Source organism: Pongo abelii, chromosome 20 (genome assembly GCF_028885655.2).
Source record: "Pongo abelii isolate AG06213 chromosome 20, NHGRI_mPonAbe1-v2.0_pri, whole genome shotgun sequence".
Taxonomy (NCBI): Eukaryota; Metazoa; Chordata; class Mammalia; order Primates; family Hominidae; genus Pongo; species Pongo abelii.
The window spans coordinates 188,648-207,436 of record NC_072005.2 but is presented as its reverse complement, the minus strand read 5'-3'; the positions used below and the strand labels follow the sequence as shown (position 1 = coordinate 207,436).

The 18,789-nt window shown below is 58.1% G+C and overlaps 1 protein-coding gene across 1 annotated transcript in view; it reads left to right on the top strand.

The window, feature by feature from the left end:
• The first annotated feature begins 359 nt into the window (after window positions 1-359).
• The window catches only part of SHC2 (SHC adaptor protein 2), a 44,368-nt gene continuing 25,938 nt past the window's right edge, over window positions 360-18,789 (top strand). The window contains exon 1 of the mRNA XM_024237216.3: window positions 360-861. Within this exon, the coding sequence (XP_024092984.3) occupies window positions 394-861 (468 nt within the window). The 5' untranslated portion in view covers window positions 360-393. The remainder of the gene's footprint in view (window positions 862-18,789) is intronic.

Here is an 18,789-nt window from a genome sequence, read left to right as displayed (position 1 = left end):
CACTAAGAAACAGGGGAAAGAAGGGATGTGGAATTTCTAAGCTTCTCCAGCTCGGTCCTTCTGGGAACTTGGGCGGCGGGCGGGGGTTGGGGGCGCAGTGGGGAAGGTCGCTGACGGGGTTCTGGGTTCAAAGCCCCGTCCTGCCTTGGCTGCGGGTTCCAGGCCAGCGCCCGGTGTCCTCGGAGGGCCTCAGTTTCCCCAGCCTCGCGGCCAGGCGCCGGGACGAGGAGGGCCGGGGTCCCAGGGGCGCAGCCCCCCGCGGCTGCGCGCTGGGCCGGGCGGATGACATCACCGGGCCGGGGGCGGGAGGGAGCGGGCAGAGCGGGCGGAGCGGGAGGGCTTCCTCCGCGCCAGGCGCAGCGCCCGGTCGGGTTCCGTCGGGCGGCCGCGGCCATGACGCAGGGTCCGGGTGGGCGCGCGCCCCCGGCGCCCCCCGCGCCCCCCGAGCCCGAGGCGCCCACCACCTTCTGCGCGTTGCTGCCCCGAATGCCGCAGTGGAAGTTCGCGGCCCCGGGCGGCTTCCTGGGCCGCGGCCCGGCGGCGGCGCGGGCGGCTGGGGCCTCGGGGGGCGCGGACCCCCAGCCCGAGCCGGCGGGCCCGGGGGGCGTCCCGGCGCTGGCGGCCGCCGTCCTAGGCGCCTGCGAGCCCCGCTGCGCCGCGCCCTGTCCCCTGCCCGCGCTCAGCCGCTGTCGGGGCGCGGGGGCGCGGGGACCGCGGGGCGCGCGTGGGGCGGCAGGGTCTGGGGACGCCGCCGCCGCCGCCGAGTGGATCCGGAAGGGCAGCTTCATCCACAAACCCGCGCACGGCTGGTTACACCCCGACGCCAGGGTCCTGGGGCCCGGGGTCTCCTACGTCGTGCGGGTGAGTCCCCCCCACCCCCCGGGAGCCCGTTCGCGGCGGCCTTCCCTCCCCCACCCTCTCCTCCGGGACCCCCGGACCCCGTGAGCCAGGTGTCCCCTCCCCATCCTTCCTGCTCTCCCGCCACCCCGGACCCCCATCTCCGGCCGGCGCCCGGAGGCTGCCCCCACCCGGAGGCGCTGGGGTCGGGGTTCCCACGGCGTCACGTGGGGAGGGGCGGGGAGAGGGCGGCGGGGGAGGGGCGCGCATGCGCAGGTGCACCGCCCCCACTCGGACTGGGCGTGCGAGGCCGAGAGCGGCGAGCGGCCGGGGCGTCTCTGTCACCGGAGCCCCCTGGACGGCTGTTCACGAATGACAGACGGGGCCCGAGACGCTGGCCTGCGGTGGGGGTGCGGGAAGGGGTGTTTGGAGAGGGGCTGGCGGCTGGACAGACCCCAGGATTCCAGATGGGAGGCTGCAGGGACTTCCAGGGCGGCCAAAGAAGCGGCCTTTGTTTATTTATCCTGGGTCTTATGATAAATGAACCTTTTCAGACACACGGGGAAGTCGGGCGCCTAGACACAGCACGCCTCCACCTAGGACGGTAACCTTCCCCTCTGCTGACGGGTCTGCCCTTCTCTGTGGTTTATAATAAACCGTGTGAAGTCACCTGCAGGGGTGACAGCGCCGTGCATAGTCCCCTGTCTTCTGAGAGAGCGGCTGTCCTACAGCTGCAGTCATTACGGCGTCTGGGAAAATGATCAGCCACTCCCGCACGCCACTGCCGGTGGGTGCTCCCAGCTCCTCCGGGCCTCTGCGGCCAGGAACGTTAGCCTGTGTTCGCATTGGGTTGTGTCTTTGCTTTTCTGGATACTGAGTTCAGTAGGGTCCTTCCCCCTACACTGAGTTCAGTGGGGTCCTTCCCCCTACACTGAGTTGAGAGGGGTCCTTCCCCCTACGCTGAGTTCAGTGGGGTCCTTCCCCCTACACTGAGAGGGGTCCTTCCCCCTACACTGAGTTCAGTGGGGTCCTTCCCCCTACGCTGAGTTCAGTGGGGTCCTTCCCCCTACACTGAGAGGGGTCCTTCCCCCTACACTGGGTTCAGTGGGGTCCTTCCCCCTACACTGAGTTGAGAGGGGTCCTTCCCCCTACACTGAGTTCAGTGGGGTCCTTCCCTCTACACTGAGTTGAGAGGAGTCCTTCCCCCTACACTGGGTTCAGTGGGGTCCTTCCCCCTACACTGAGTTGAGAGGAGTCCTTCCCTCTACACTGTGTTCAGTGGGGTCCTTCCCTCTACACTGAGTTGAGAGGGGTCCTTCCCTCTACACTGGGTTCAGTGGGGTCCTTCCCTCTACACTGAGTTCAGTGGGGTCCTTCCCCCTACACTGAGTTGAGGAGGGTCCTTCCCCCCTACAGCGAGTTGAGAAGGGTCCCCCTTACAATTCCTGTGCCGTAGGAGTCTGACCTTATTTGGAAACGGGGTCCTTGCAGATGTAATCTAGTTAAGATGAGGCCTGGCTGGATCAGGGTGGGTCTCTGTAAGGAGAAGGAAATTTAGACTCAGATGCACAGAGGAGCGGGCCGTTAGGAGACAGGCAGAGGTGGGGGCCTCAAGCCAGGGCCCACCAAAGCCTGCGGGAGCCCCCAGAAGCTGGCTGCGAAACCTCACTCCCCCACGTGTGGTCCGGGGGCCTGGGATTGTCAGCCTCAGGCGTGCTCGGCCTACGGAGTACAACCGGCTTCTGCCTCCCCAGGACCCGCTTCCGCCTCCCCGGAACCCGCTTCCGCCTCCCCGGGACCCGCTTCCGCCTTCCCCGGGACCCGCTTCCGCCTTCCCGGGACCTGCTTCCGCCTTCCCCGGGACCCGCTTCCGCCTCCCCGGAACCCGCTTCCGCCTCCCCCGGGACCCGCTTCCGCCTCCCCCGGGACCCGCTTCCGCCTTCCCCGGGACCCGCTTCCGCCTTCCCGGGACCCGCTTCCGCCTCTCCGGACCCGCTTCCGTCTCCCCAGGACCAGCTTCCGCCTCCCCAGGACCCACTTCCGCCTCCCCCGGGTCTGTGCAGATGCCAGGCCTGGTTGGGTCTGTTTTCCCCGGTGGCATCGGGCCGCCCTCGCCGTCTCCCGGCAGTTTGTCCTACAGGTTTAACGCCGACGGCCAGCGTGTTCCACGGAGGACGCGTGGGCTCCCTTCACACCACATCCATCGGGACCAGTCAGGTCTGGCCGTTGGCTGTGGATGCGAGATTTAGAATGTTCAGAATTCAGACGCCAGGGTTGTTGGGGCTCCGGATGTTGGGGGATAACTGCTGCTTTCCGTCACTGCAGGAAATATTTAGCATACGCTTCCCCTGCCCAGCACAGATGATGAGTAGACAATGAGAGACCTTGTTCCTGCTCTCAAGGAGCTTAGATTCCAGTGGGAGAGACAGTCAGTAAATCAGAAGAGGACAAACAGATGAGGAAATAGGTTCTGGTAGCGGCTCTGCAGAGCTAAAATCGTGTGATATTAGAGCGGGAGGCTGGGCGGCTGCCCCTCCCAGGAGGCGACCTTGAAGCTGAGACATGAGCCATGGAAACCCCGGCCGTGGGGTTTGCAGACAGAGTTCTAGGCGGGGGCACAGCAGGTGCAGGTGCAAAGGCCTGACGTGGTGGGGTTTGCAGACAGAGTTCTAGGCGGGGCACAGCAGGTGCAAAGGCCCCACGCGGTGGGTTTACAGACAGAGTTCTAGGCGGGGCACAGCAGGTGCAGGTGCAAAGGCCCGACGCGGTGGGATTACAGACAGAGTTCTAGGCGGACACAGCAGGTGCAAAGGCCCCACGTGGTGGGATTGCAGACAGAGTTTTAGGCGGGGCACAGCAGGTGCAGGTGCAAAGGCCTGACGTGGTGGGGTTTGCAGACAGTTCTAGGCGGACACAGCAGGTGGAAAGGCCCGATGCAGTGGAGATTGCAGACAGAGTTCTAGGCGGGGCACAGCAGGTGCAGGTGCAAAGGCCCGATGCGGTGGAGTTTGCAGACAGAATTCTAGGCGGGGCACAGCAGGTGCAAAGGCCCCACGTGGGGAGCGGACCTGGTGTGTGTGCATCACGGCAAGGAGAGCCACGAGGCTGGAGCTGATGGAGAGGGAGCAGGACTCTCTCTGTGGGCTGTGGTGAGGAGTGGGGTGGTTTTAAGTAGGGGGTGGTGCAGAGTGTGCAGTTTTGAAAGCCCCTTCCAGGGGCCGTGTGGAAGTTGTGCTGAGGGAGGAGGAGGGTCTGGAAGCGCAGCAGAGACCCAGGAGGAGGCTGTGAGGGATGGTGGTGGCCCAGGCCAGGGGACCTAGGCGAGGGGAGAAGTGGACAATGAGCCTGTGTTGGAGCCCGGAGGAGTTGCTGATGGACGAGGGGCCCTGGCCCCAGGGAGCCTGACTGGCCACAGCCCCCAGTGCTGTCCCCTGGGAGCCCCGTCCCCCAGCACCTACATCACAGCAGCCACAGGGACAGCCGGTCCCTCCTGGTCACAGGGAAGCTTGAGTTAAGGAGGGGAATAGCCAAGCCCCATCACGCAGGGGGCTGCGGCCTGTGGCTCAGGCCCGCAGGGCTCTTCCACACTGGAGGGACCCTGTGCACTGAGGGAAACTGAGGCACAGAGAGGCAGAGCTGTGTCTGAAATTACGCAGTGAAAAGCAGACCAGAACCCGGGGCTGAGGGTCCTCCTGTGGGAGCCGGAGAGAACATTCTGAGGGCACTCGTCACACACGCACCTGTGTGGGGCACAGCAATGGCCCCCAGTGTCCACATGCAGCCCTCGGATTCTGCAAAGGTGCCCCTTACACGGCGACAGGGGACCTGCGGGTGGGACCGAGTGAGCAACCCTGAGATGGGATGATTTGGGGGCCTGGTGTCCTCGCAGCAGGGGGTGAGAGTCGGAGAGAGACCGGAAGAGGCTGCGCTGTGGCTGCTAACCGGGAGGAAGGGGCCCCCAGCCAAGGGATGTGGGCCCCTCAGGACGCTGGGAAAGGCGGAGCAGATTAGGAGCCAACTCTGCCCACATCTTGATTTTAGACTTCTGACCTCTAGACTTAAGCGGATTAGCTCGCGTTGTTTGGAGCCACTCAATTTGTGGTGATTGGTGACAACAGCAAGAGGGAGTGGATGGGCCGGGTGACTCAGTCAGCATCGCAGAACCCCCACAGAACCTGCAGCAATCCCGGTGTGCGGGGAGAAGTTGGACGCTGGACAAGCAGCTGCGTGGGCCCCGCGTCCAAGCGCTGTGGGCAGCATCGTTGCAAATGCAGCACCTCAGGCGCCGAGGCTCCCGCCAAGCCCTGCGCGGCGCTCAGAGTCCCGTGGAGCCCTGGGTTCCATTCTCCCCACAACCCTGCAGCTTCCACCCATTTTATGGATGAGACAGCTGAGGCACAGCAGGTCAAAGAGCTGCCCGAGAGCCCGAGAGCCCTCCCCTGGGTCACGGCACTCGCGATGCCTTTGGGGCTGTCACCACAGACCTGACTCGGAGCCGCTGGGCGCCGAAGGGACCTTGATTGTCTCCTGTGAGAAGAACCCGGGGTTGGCGGCTCTGGGGTCGGTTAATTCAGCAGCTCAGTGACTTTGTCACGGGTCCAGGTCGTTGTTATTCCCCCGAAATTCTTGCCAACCTGGAACCCCAAAATGAGGCCTTCTGGGGAAGAGGCTCTCTGCAGGTGTCATTAAACGAGGTCACGTTGGATTCACGTCACCCTGACCCGGTGACTGCCGTCCTTACGGGAAGCCGCGTGAAGGCACGGAGAGAAGGACACGGACAGGACGAGGGGGGCAGAGACGCATGAAGGCATGGAGAGAAGGACATGGAACAGGACGAGGGGGGCAGAGACGCGTGAAGGCACGGAGAGAAGGACACGGACAGGACGAGGGGGGGCAGAGACGCGTGAAGGCACGGAGAGAAGGACACGGACAGGACGAGGGGGGGCAGAGACGCGTGAAGGCACGGAGAGAAGGACACGGACAGGACGAGGGGGGCAGAGACGCGTGAAGGCACGGAGAGAAGGACACGGACAGGACGAGGGGGGCAGAGACGCGTGAAGGCACGGAGAGAAGGACACGGATAGGACGAGGGGGGCAGAGATGAGTGACACGGCCACGGGCCAAGGATGCCGGGGAGCCCCGGCCACCACCAGCACTGGGAGAGGCAGGACGGGTCCCCCTGCCCGCTGCCTCCGGAGGGGATGGGCTTCCGGCCCTCAGGCCTGTGTGAGGAAGCATTTCTATGGTCTTTTTTTTTTTTTTTTTGAGACGGAGTTTCCCTCTTGTTGCTGAGGCTGGGGTGCCGTGGCGCAATCTCAGCTCACCGCAACCTCCGCCTCCCGGGTTCAAGCGATTCTCCTGCCTCAGCCTCCCGAGTAGGTGGGATTACAGGCGCCGACCGCAACGCCTGGCTAATTTTGTTTGTATTTTTAGTAGAGACGGGGTTTCACCCTGTTGGCCAGGCTGGTCTTGAACTCCTGACCTCAGGTGATCCACCCGCCTGGGCCTCCCAAAGTGCTGGGATTACAGGTGTGCGCCATCACGTCCGGCCCATTTCTGTGATCTTAAGCCCCGTTTGTGGGGATCTGTTAGGGCAGCCGCAGGAGACCGACCGCCTTCCCGGGGCCTCTGCTGGTCCTGGGTCAGTTCGTCCCCTGGCTGAAAGGCAGTGGCTGTGGTTTGGCAGAACAGGGTCCCCTGTCTCTGTGGGGCTCCTTTTGTGAATGGGGACATTTGTCCTGAGAATCCCCCGCCGACTTTGCCGTGGGTCTCGTGAGCCCAGCCCGGCACTGCCCAGCAGAACTGTCTGTGTCTGCGCCATCCAGTGTGGCTGCTGCGAGTCACATGGGCGGCTGGGCCTTGAGGTGTGGCCTGTGCTACTGCGGTGCCAACTTAATTTTACCTGACTTTAAACTTAAGTGGCCGCAGGCAGTGAGCAGCTGCCGTGCTGGACAGCTCGGTCTGGATGAATCTTTACGCCTGATCTTTGGGCCTCACCTGAAGGCGTAGATCTGAGCAAAATGTCTCTGTTGAGAAAGACACAGAGCTCGTCTCGTGGAGAGGCCAGAGTGCATGCCAAGGTCTGTGGACACCGACCCCGTGTTCCTCCCACATGTACCATTTTGGCGCTGGGCTCGTCCATACACAGAAGTCCCGTGAGTCAGGCCGTCCTGCTCTCTGGGGTGCCCTCACACACCTCACCTCGTGAGCACTTCAGGGAGAGTTCCCTGTGCGTGTCCGGCTCTGCTCCAGGTGCATGGAGCCCAGGCCCGGCGGGGGATGGACGTAAACCGGCACACGGTCGGCAAAATGACACTTCATCCTTCCTGCGTCGCGGGTCCCTTATGCTGGGAGGTGCAGGGTGTTGTGAGAGGGTGACGGAGTTGAGATGGTTCAGCTCCAAATGCAGCTTTTCCTTGAAGGTGAGGGGTCAGGTGTGGCCAGTTGACACGGTGGATGAATCCCATAGCTCGACAGCATCCCTAAAGATGTGGGTTCTGGCCGGGCGTGGTGGCTCACGCCTGTAATCTAGCATTTTGGAAGACCAAGGCGGCAGGATCGTTTGAGACCAGCCTGGGCAGCTTGGTGAAACCCTATCTCTACGAAAAAGAAAAAACATTAGCCAGGCAGGGTGGTGCATACCTGTGGTCCCAGCTACGTGGGAGGCGGAGGCAGGAGGATCACGTGAGCCTGACAATTCGAGGCCGCAGTGAGCCAAGATCATGCCACGGCCCTCCAGCCTGGGTGACAGAGCAAGACCCTGCCTCAGAAACAAAACTCAGGTTTTGTTTCTGAGAACAAAGAACCCCTATCTGGGTTCTTTCTGTCCTTCTCCCATCCGAGTACCAACTAGGCCCGACCCTGCTCAGCTTCCAAGGCCAGACGGCACCAGGCTTTTTCAGGACGGTGTGACCACAGCCTCTCCCGCCTTTCTGTGCCGCTGTCCTCGGCACGCTGGCTTGGCGACCTTCAGGGTCACAAAATGGTGGCCACAGCACCCGACGTTGCTGGGACCCGGCCACGTCCACTGGGAGCAGAGATCATCCCTTCCTGGAGCTCTTTGTGAGAGACTCCGGCCATTCTCCCTCCCCCCATTGGCTGGAAATGGCAAACCCTTCACTTGTGGAGGGGAACGGGGCCACCAAACTGGCTTAAAGACCAGCGGCATCTGGGAACCTGTTGCAAATGCTGATTCTCGAGCCCCACCCCAGACCTGCTGGGTCAGAGACTCTGGGGGGCTTGGAGAACTGCGTTTTGCGAGTCCTCCAGGTGATTCTGATTCACACTCAGGTCTGAGATCCACCAGCTGAAGCTGCGTGTGGCCGTCCTGCCGATCAACTACCACTATTTATAGCAAGCATTTTGTGACCCTTCACTCCTGAAATGAAACCCAAGTGTACCTGTAACACCCACCTATGCAGGAATTCCCCCCAAGTCAGTACAATGCCCCAACCTCAATGAAACGGAGAAACGCAATGGTGGCGATTCCTGGTAACTCGAAATATGTTTCAGCCTGTAAATGTGTAGGGTCCGCTCTCCAGGAAGCACAGAGGACGCCACAAAGGCCACCATTCCTGTGACAGCCACAGACGGGGCAGATGCTGGCTGCGATTCTGCAGCTCTGACACCACGGCCGGAGTTATGTGGACGATGTGGCTTCTAAAATAGTGAACAACTATTTTAGTCCAATGTGTATTAAAGTCCACTAGGTCCAACGTGTATTAAAACGATGCTGCCAGGCACGGAGGCTCACGCCTGTAATCCCAGCACTTTGGGAGGCTGAGGCGGGCGGATCACCTGAGGTCAGGAGTTCAAGACCAGCCTGACCAGCATGGTGAAACCCCGTCTCTACTAAAACTACAAAAATTAGCCAGGCATAGTGTGGTGCACCTGTAATCCCAGCACTTTGGGAGGCTGAGGCGGGCAGATCACCTGAGGTCAGGAGTTTGAGACCAGCCTGGTCAACATGGTGAAACCCCATCTCTACTAAAAATACAAAAATTGGCTGGGTGTGATGGCAGGCAACTGTAATCCCAGCTACTCAGGAGGCTGAGGCAGGAGAATCGCTTGAACCCAAGAGGTGGAGGTTGCGGTGAGCTGAGATCACACCACTGCAGTCCAGCCTGGGTGACAGAGTGAGACTATTTCTCAAAACAAACAAACAAAAAATCCCAAAAAGTTAAAGAGAATTCCCTTATGATCCAGCAATTTCACTTCTTGGATATATACCTCCCAGAAATGGAGAGCAGGGACTTGAAGGGATGTTTGTACACTCACGGCCATAGCAGCATAACTCCCAGCAGCCCAAAGGTGGAAACAGCCCAGGTGTCTGTTGATGGATGAATGGATCAACACAGCGTGGCCATCCACAGGCTGAAATAGGACCAGGCCACGGCGTAGCCATCCACACGCTGAAATACGACCAGGCCACGGCATGGCCATCCACACGCTGAAATATGATGTGGCCATGGCGTGGCCACCCACACACAGAAATACGGCGTGGCCAGCCACACGCTGAAATACGACGTGGCTACGGCGTGGCCATCCACACACTGCGCTGAAATATGGTGCAGCCACGGCGTGGGCATCCACGCACTGAAATATGACAATATGATGCAGCCAAGGAAAGGAACGAGGCTCTGACCCAGGCCACGGCACGGACGGACCTTGAGGATGTCTCACTCGGTGAGAGACTCCAGACACAGAAGGACAAGCTTTGTGCGATTCCACCCATCAGAGGTCCCCACAGCCATCAGATTCACAGAGACAGAAAGTAGGATGGGGCTGGGGAGGGGACGGGGAGTAAGTGTTTCGTGGGGTCAGTTTGAGCTTGGGAAGATGAGGACGTTGTGGACAGACGGTGGTGGCGGCTGCACGGCCACGGGAATGCGCTGAGTGCCACTGAACTGCGCACTTAAAGACAGTTAAAACTCCAAATTTTATGTTATGTGTGTTTCACCACAATAAAAAAGCAAGCACACAAAAACGCACCACTCTCTCGCGTCACGGGTCACGTGGAGTTAGGTTGGAGGCGTGGCAGTCATGGAAAGCTTTCCCCACACGATGCCCGCAGGAAGCTCCGAGGCCCTGGGCACAGTGTGGCGTCATCGTGAGTCCCCCCCGCTCCTGTCGCGCCGGCTGCCCAGCCTTGCGATGATGGCCAACAGGGCCCCACGTTTCTGCAGCGCCCCCAGGGCAGCACGCACCCCTCACCCCTGTGGAAAGCCACGGCCGGGGGCACTGACGGGGGCTGTGGCCAGTGGGAGGGGCGTCCTCCTGGCCAGGGGCGGAGGGCATCAAAGAAATTTGCCTTTAAATAGTTTCAACCTTAGATCAAAGAAATAAGAACAGTAGAATACATAGAGCTTTTGTAAGTTTGAAATTCTATCGAGATGAAAAGTTACAAAGAAGAAGACTAGTACAAAGAGTTCCTGTGTGTCATTCACCTAGATTCGCTGATTATTAACATCTTGCCTCATTTATTCTGTCTGTATAAATTATTATTATTATCATTATTGAGACACAGTTTTGCTCTTGTTGCCCAGGCTGGAGTGCAATGGCGCAATCTTGGCTCATCGCAACCTCCGCCTCCCGGGTTCAAGCGATTCTCCTACCTTAGCCTCCCACTGTATAAATTATTATTATTACTGTCATTATTATTGATGAACAATTGAGAAAGTCTGCAGCCGTGATACCCCTCTACCCTCAAACATGCTAGGGTATATACTCTAAGGACAAGGATTTTCTCTAGTGTAGCTGTGGTATGATTAACAAAGTTAGGAAATGTACCATACAATCCTGTGATCAAATTTTCAGTGTGTATTCAAATGTGACCAATTTTCCCAACGGTGTCAGAGCAACCTATATTTTCCCATCCCACATGGCATTTAGCCATCCTGCCTTTTTTTGTTTTTTTGAGACAGGATCTCACTCAGGATCAGCCAGGCTGGAGTGCGGTGGCGCCATCTCAGCTCACTGCAACCTCCGCCTCCCAGGCTGCTGGGACCACAGGTGTGTGCCACCACGCTCAGCTAATTTTTATTTTATTTGTTTTTTTTTTTTTAGAGACAAAGTCTGGCTCTGTCGCCCAGGCTGGAGTGCGGTGGCGCCATCTTGGCTCACGGCAACCTCCACCTCCTGTGTTCAAGCGATTCTCCTGTCTCAGCCTCCCGAGTAGCTGGGGTTACAGCTGTGCACCACCATGCCCGGCTACTTTTTGTATTTTTTTTGTTTGTTTTTTTGTAGAGACGGGGTTTCACCATGTTGCCCAGGCTGGTCTTGAACTCCTGAGCTCAAGCTGTCTGTCTGCCTCGGCCTCCCACGGTGCTGGGATTAGAGGTGTGAGCCACTGCACGCCGCCCCGTCCGTCCTCTTTTTTTTTTTTTTTTTGAGACGGAGTCTTGCTCTGTCGCCCAGGCTGGAGTGCGATGGCGCGATCTCGGCTCACTGCAACCTCTACCTTCCGGGTTCATGCCATTCTCCTGCCTCAGCCTCCCGAGCAGCTGGGACTACAGGTGCCCACCACCACGCCCAGCTAATTTTTTGTATTTTCAGTAGAGACGGGGTTTCACAGTGTTAGCCAGGATGGTCTCTATCTCCTGACCTTGTGATCCACCCACCTTGGCCTCCCAAAGTGCTGGGACTACAGGCGTGAGCCACCGCGCCCGGCCCGTCCTGTCTCTTTAACCGCCTTTAGCCTCGCAGTTGTTGCATCCTGGGATCCGTGGAGCCAGTAGTGTTGAAGAGTGCACGCTGGCTTCTGGGCTGCCGTCCCTCAGTTTGTGTCTGCCTGGTGTTTGCCTGCAGTTGGGTTGAGGTTGTGTTTTTGGCAGGAAGCATGGAGGGGTGCTGTGTTTTCCCAGCTCATCATGTCAGGAGGCCCCCCGCATGCTGGTTTGTCCTGATATTGGTGCTGGAGACTTTGATCACCTAGTGTCCTGGGGCGAACGGTGTTCCCCAAGACTCATGTCCACCTGCAACCTCAGAATGGGTCCTTATTTGGAAAAGGGCCTTTGCAGACGTGGTTAGTTGAGGCCTTACTGGAGTTACTGGAATAGGGTGGGGCCTAAATGCAATGGCTTGTGTCCTCTAAGAAGAGGGAAATTTGCACAGAAGCACAGAAGGAGACAGCTGTGCGGTGAAGGAAGCAGAGATGGAGTAACACAGCCACAAGCCAAGGACGCCTGGAGCTCCCAGAAGCTGAAAGAGGCAGGAAGGACCCTCCCCCGGGGCTTCGGAGGGAGCGAGGCCCTGCCCACAGCTTGACCTCAGACTCCCGGCTCTGGGACGCGGAGAGGATCAGCTCCTGTGGCCCCCAGGTGTGGCCTTTGCTCACGGCAGCCCTGGGAAATGAATGTACTTGGTGAAGGTGACGTTTCTCCCCGGTAAAGCTGCTGTTTGTTTCCCTTATAATTAGGAAGATCTGTGGGGACTCGTGGAATTGGGGGTCAGGTGCATGGGGACGTCGCAGCGCATGCCCCGGGGGGAGTCGCTCGCAGGCCAGGCCGTGCACGTTTCCAGCCAAGCGCTGCCTGCGGGCTCCCCAGCCCTGGCCCCGGCATCCGGTCTTTCTGCCCTGGAACGTGATCTGGGGAGACAGACGTTGACACTGTGCAGACATCCTGGTTCCCAGCTCCCAGCAAACCTTCACTCACTTGTTTTAGCAAAACCTTAGGGTTCTTGTGTGAATGGAGACTTTACATTTTATTAATATATTTATTTTAATAGAAAACCAGGGAGTTATGGTTGCAGTGTGAAGTTTCCTCTTTTTCTCATATAATTTAAAAAAAATTTTTTTTGAGATGGAGTTTTGTTCTTGTTGCCCAGGCTGGAGTGTAGTGGTGTGATCTCGGCTCACTGCAACCTCCGCTTCCCAGGTTCAAGTGATTCTCCTGCCTCAGCCTCCCGAGTAGCTGGTATTACAGGCATGCGCCAACACGCCCAGCTAATTTTGTATTTTTAGTAGAGATGGGGTTTCATCGTGTTGGTCAGGCTGGTCTTGAGCTCCTGACCTCAGGTGAGCCGCCCGCCTCGGCCTCCCAAAGTGCTGAGATTACAGGCGTGAGCCATTGTGCCCGGCTCTCATGCAGATTTTTAAAAATGCAGATATAATTCACATATCCTAATCCTTAACTGTTTAAACTGTGCAATTCAGTGTATTTAGTGCAGCCACAGGTTGTGCAACCCTCACCAGTGTCTAGTTCCAGGACGCTCCCATCAGGCAAAATGGAAACTTATCGCCCGCCCTCAGCCGTCCCTCCCCTCCGCCCCTTCCCCAGCGCCCACGCATCCCCTCCCTGCCTCTGTGGATCGGCCTGTCTTGGACATTTCATAGAAATGGGATCACACGCTGTGTGGCCGTTCGTGGCCGGCGTCTCTCACGGAGCGTGGCGTCCTCGCGGTGCGTCCGTGCTGTGGCCGGTATCGGAGACTTGCTCCTTTTCACGTCTGGGTCACGTTCCAGAGTGCGGATGGACCCCACTGGATTTATCAGTTCATCTGTTGATAGATATTTTAGTTGTTTCCTGCAATTTCCTTTAAAAAGTAAATGCAATTATGTTTGTAAGGGGAGTTTACTTAGAAGGAAAATACCAAGTAAATGACATCGATACAGACCATGGCAAAGCCTATGAGGTGGGTCCCGGTGGCTGGCGTGGGCAGTGGCGGAGACTCGGACGGTCTCCCGGGCTGGGAGCACAGACATGGGGACCTCGGCTTGTATCTGCCCTGGCCTGCTGCGTGCGTGAGGCCGGCCAGGTGTCTTCCCCTCTCCGGGCTTCAGTTTACTGACTTGTACAGTGGCTCCTTCCCTTAATTTCCTGGGGTGGGTTCTGGGTCATGCCTTCTCTCTGGGCCTCAGTTTCTGAATTTGCAAAGGGGAAGGTTGAATGTGAAGCCGCCAGGGCTCCTCCCCATCTTCTGTGGGAGGGTCCCGGGGCTGCCACCACAAACCACCACAAACTGTGGGGCTTAAAACAACACAGACGGCCGGGTGCGGTGACTCACGCCTGTAGTCCCAGCACTTTGGGAGACCGAGGAGGATCACAAGGTCAAGAGATAGAGACCAGCGAGGCCAACATGGTGAAACCCTGTCTCTACTAAAAATACAAAAATTAGCTGGGTGTGGTAGTGGGCGCCTGTAGTCCCAGTTACTCAGGAGGCTGAGACAGGAGAATGGTGTGAACCCGGCCCGGGAGGCAGAAGTTGCAGTGAGTCGAGATCGCACCACTGCACTCCAGCCTGGCGACAGAGCAAGACTCCGTCTCAAACAAACAAGAACCCAAAACAAAACACACACACACACACACACACACACACACACACACACACACACACTTGTTCTGTCACAGTTCTGGGGCCCAAAGTCCAGGCCAAGGTGTGTGCAGGGCTGGTTTCCGCTGGAGGCTCTGAGGGAGGCTCTGTCCCAGGCCTCTCTCCGGCGTCTGGTGCCTGCGGGCCGGCCTTGGCGTCCTCGGCTGCACACAGCCCCTCCAGTGTCTGCCTCTGTCTTCACACGGCCCCTCCCTTCTGTGTCTCTGTCTCTCAAATCTTCCTCTGTGCTTGTCTTTTTTTTTTTTTTTTTTGAGACAGACTCTCCCTCTGTCGCCCAGGCTGGAGTGCAGTGGCGTGATTTCGGCTCTCTGTAGCCTCCGCCTCCCGGGTTCAAATGATTCTCCTGCCTCAGCCTCCCAAGTAGCTGGGATTACAGGCGTGCACCACCACGCCCAGCTAATTTTTTTATTTTTATTTTTATTTTTGTATTTTCAGTAGAGTTGGGGTTTCGCCATGTTGGCCAAGCTAGTCTCAAACTCCTGACCTCAAGTGATCCACCCAGCTTGGCCTCCCAAAGTGCTGGGATTACAGGCGTGAGCCACCATGCCTGGCCTAAAAATGTGTCTTTTAAGACATGGTCTTGCTCTGTCGCCCAGGCTGGAGTGCAGTGGTGCCATCACAGCTCACTGCAGCCTTAACCTCCTGGGCTCAAGCCATCCTCCCACCTCAGCCTCCTGAGTAGCTGGGACCACAGGCCCACACTCACCACGCTGAGCTAACTAAAAATTATTTTTTTGTAGAGACGAGGCCTCATTATATTGCCCAGGCTGGTCTTGAACTCCTGGCTTCGAGAGAGCCTCCCACCTCGGTCTCCTGAAGTGCTGCGATTACACGCATGAGCTGCTGTGCCAGACCTAGAAATTTATTTCTCACGCTTCTGGAGGCTAGGAGGGCCACGATCAAGGCGCCGGAAGATTCGGTGTCTGACGAGGGCCTCTTTACAGAGGGCCGTGTTCTCCTGTGTCCTCACGTGGTGGAGGGCCGGGCTCTGTCTGGGGTCTCTTTTATAAGGGCGCTGATCCCAGTCCTGAGGGTGGAGCCCTCAGCCTCCTCACCTCCCAAAGGCCCACCTTTAAATACCCTCACTGTGGGGCATAGGTTTCCACAGAGGGATTTCCATTGAGGGGGGCACAGACATTCAGCCCTAGATCGATATTTACAAACTGGGAGAATTTCACAGAAAAGTCCTGAATTTCTGGTCTCTTTTTTAAAAAAGCACATGGCCGGCAGCACTGGGCGCCCTGGAGCGTGGGACACGCAGTGAGCCGAGGTCCCCACCTCCTCCTGTCGTGCAGGGGGAGCAGTGCAGATCCTGGAGCCCACAGGTGTGGGTTCAGGACCCAGTTCTGCAGGCCGTGTGGCCCAGCAGGTCAGTCACCCTCCCGCCTGGGCCTGTTTCCCGAGGGGCCATCGCTGCCCATGGCATGTGGATTTGCGTGGAGTGGATTAAAGGATCACGTGCACAGCGTGTCCACAGCAGAGCCTCACACGTGACAAGCGCCCTGAATTAGCGAGGTGTCGGTGTCATTACCAGATCTGCGTGCAATGGATTAAAGGACCCTGTGCACAGCGTGTCCACAGCAGAGCCTCACACATGACAAGCGCCCTGAGTTAGCGAGGTGTCGGTATCGTTACCGGATCTGTGTGCAGTGGATTAAAGGACCACGTGCACAGCGTGCCCACAGCAGAGCCTCACATGTGACAAGCGCCGTCAGTTAGCGAGGTGTCGGTATCGCTACTGCATTGCATCCTACCTTGTGTGTTTACCTGGCTGATCCTGCAGGCTGTAGGCATCTGAGTTTGCAGTCCCTGGATCTTACCTCGTGTGTTTACTTGGCTGATCCTGCAGCCTGCAGGCATCTGAGTTTGCAGTCCCTGGATCCTACCTTGTGTGTTTACTTGCCTGATCCTGCAGGCTGTAGGCATCTGAGTTTGCAGTCCCTGGATCCTACCTCGTGTGTTTACCTGGCTGATCCTGCAGGTTGCAGGCATCTGAGTTTGCAGTCCCTGTTCTCAGCCGAATAGGATATTGCATTTCCTCTTGTGAGCTGCCATGGGCCACAGAGGGTTTGCCCCCAACCTCCCCCGTGCACTAGACTGGTGTCCCCACAACGGGACCCATGGACCACACAGTTCAGGGTTTCAGCTGCACAACTGGAGTGGGCTATGTGTTAATAAGGGGGCAGGTAAGGGAATGAGAATCCCCCACCCTATGGCCCTGCAGCACCAGACACTGGCACAGACATGAGGCACATGCTCTGCCTGAGAGAAGACAGCCATTGAGCAGCCAGCATCCCACCAAAGCTGCCTCCTCAGTGGGAGAATCCAGTGCTAGGGACAGGGACCATGGCTAATTCCTTTAGGTTCTGACCTGTCTGCTGCATGCCTAGAGTCCATTCATCTGTTCATCCATTCATCCATCTACTCATCCACCCACCTGTCCATCCATCCATTCATCCACCCACCAATCCACCCATCTGTCCACCATCCACCATCCATCTGTCCATCCATCCACCCATCCACTCATCCACCCACCTGTCCATCCATCCATTCATCCACCCACCCACCCATCCATCCATCCCTCCATCCAATCCATCCATCCAACCACCTATCCACCCATCCATCCACCCATCCGTCCACCCATCCGCCCATCCACCTACACATCCATCCATCCATCCACCCATCCGCCCATCCACCTACCCATCCATCCACCCATCTACCCACCCATCCATCCATCCATCCATCCATCCATCCACCCATCCACTCATCCACCCACCCATCCATCTGTCCATCCATCCACCCATCCATTCATCCATCCATCCATCCATCCATCCACCTATCCACCCATCCATCCACCCGTCCATCCATCCATCCACCCATCCGCCCATCCACCTACCCATCCATCCACCCATCTATCCACCCATCCATCCATCTGTCCATCCATCCATCCACCTATCCACCCATCTATCCACCCGTCCATCCACACATCCATCCATCTGTCCACCCATCCACCCATCCACCTACCCATCCATCCACCCATCCACCCACCCATCCATCCATCCGTCCATCCACCCACCCATCTACTCATCCACCCATCCTTCCATCCACCCATTCATCCACCCACCCACCCATCCATCCATCCGTCCACCCATCCAACTATCCATCTGTCCATTCATCCACCCTCCATCCATCCACCCATCCACTCATCTACCCACCCATCCATCCTTCCATTCATCCACCCACCCATCCACCCATCTGTCCACCCATCCAACCATCCATCTGTCCACTCATCCACCCTCCATCCATCCACCCATCCACTCATCCACCCACCCACCCATCCATCCATCCACCCACGCACCCACCCATCCATCCATTCATCCACCCACCCATCCATCCACCCACCCACCCACCCATCCATCCACCCACCCACCCACCCATCCATCCATTCATCCACCCATCCACTCACCCATTCATTCATCCATTCATCCACCCACCCATCCATCCACCCATCCACTCATCCATCCATCCACCCATCCATCCGTCCCCCCATCCACCCATCCACCCATCCACCCATCCATCTATCCATCCACCCATCCATCTATCCATCCACCCATCCACTCATCCACCCACCCATCCACCCACCCATTCATCCACCTACCCATCCATCCATCTGTCCACCCATCCACCCACCCGTCCATCCACCCATCCACCCACCCGTCCATCCACCCACCCATTCATCCACCCACCCACCCATCCATCCGTCCACCCATCCACCCACCCTTCCATCCACCCATTCATCCACCCACCCATCCATCCATCTGTCCATCCATCCATCCACCTATCCACCCATCTATCCACCCGTCCATCCACACATCCATCCATCTGTCCACCCATCTACCCATCCACCTACCCATCCATCCACCCATCCACCCACCCATCCATCCATCCGTCCATCCACCCACCCATCTACTCATCCACCCATCCTTCCATCCACCCATTCATCCACCCACCCACCCATCCATCCATCCGTCCACCCATCCAACTATCCATCTGTCCATCCATCCACCCTCCATCCATCCACCCATCCACTCATCTACCCACCCATCCATCCTTCCATTCATCCACCCACCCATCCACCCATCTGTCCACCCATCCAACCATCCATCTGTCCACTCATCCACCCTCCATCCATCCACCCATCCACTCATCCACCCACCCACCCATCCATCCATCCACCCACGCACCCACCCATCCATCCATTCATCCACCCACCCATCCATCCACCCACCCACCCACCCATCCATCCACCCACCCACCCACCCACCCATCCATCCATTCATCCACCCATCCACTCACCCATTCATTCATCCATTCATCCACCCACCCATCCATCCACCCATCCACTCATCCATCCATCCACCCATCCATCCGTCCCCCCATCCACCCATCCACCCATCCATCTATCCATCCACCCATCCATCTATCCATCCACCCATCCACTCATCCACCCACCCATCCACCCACCCATTCATCCACCTACCCATCCATCCATCTGTCCACCCATCCACCCACCCATCCATCCACCCATCCACCCACCCGTCCATCCACCCACCCATTCAT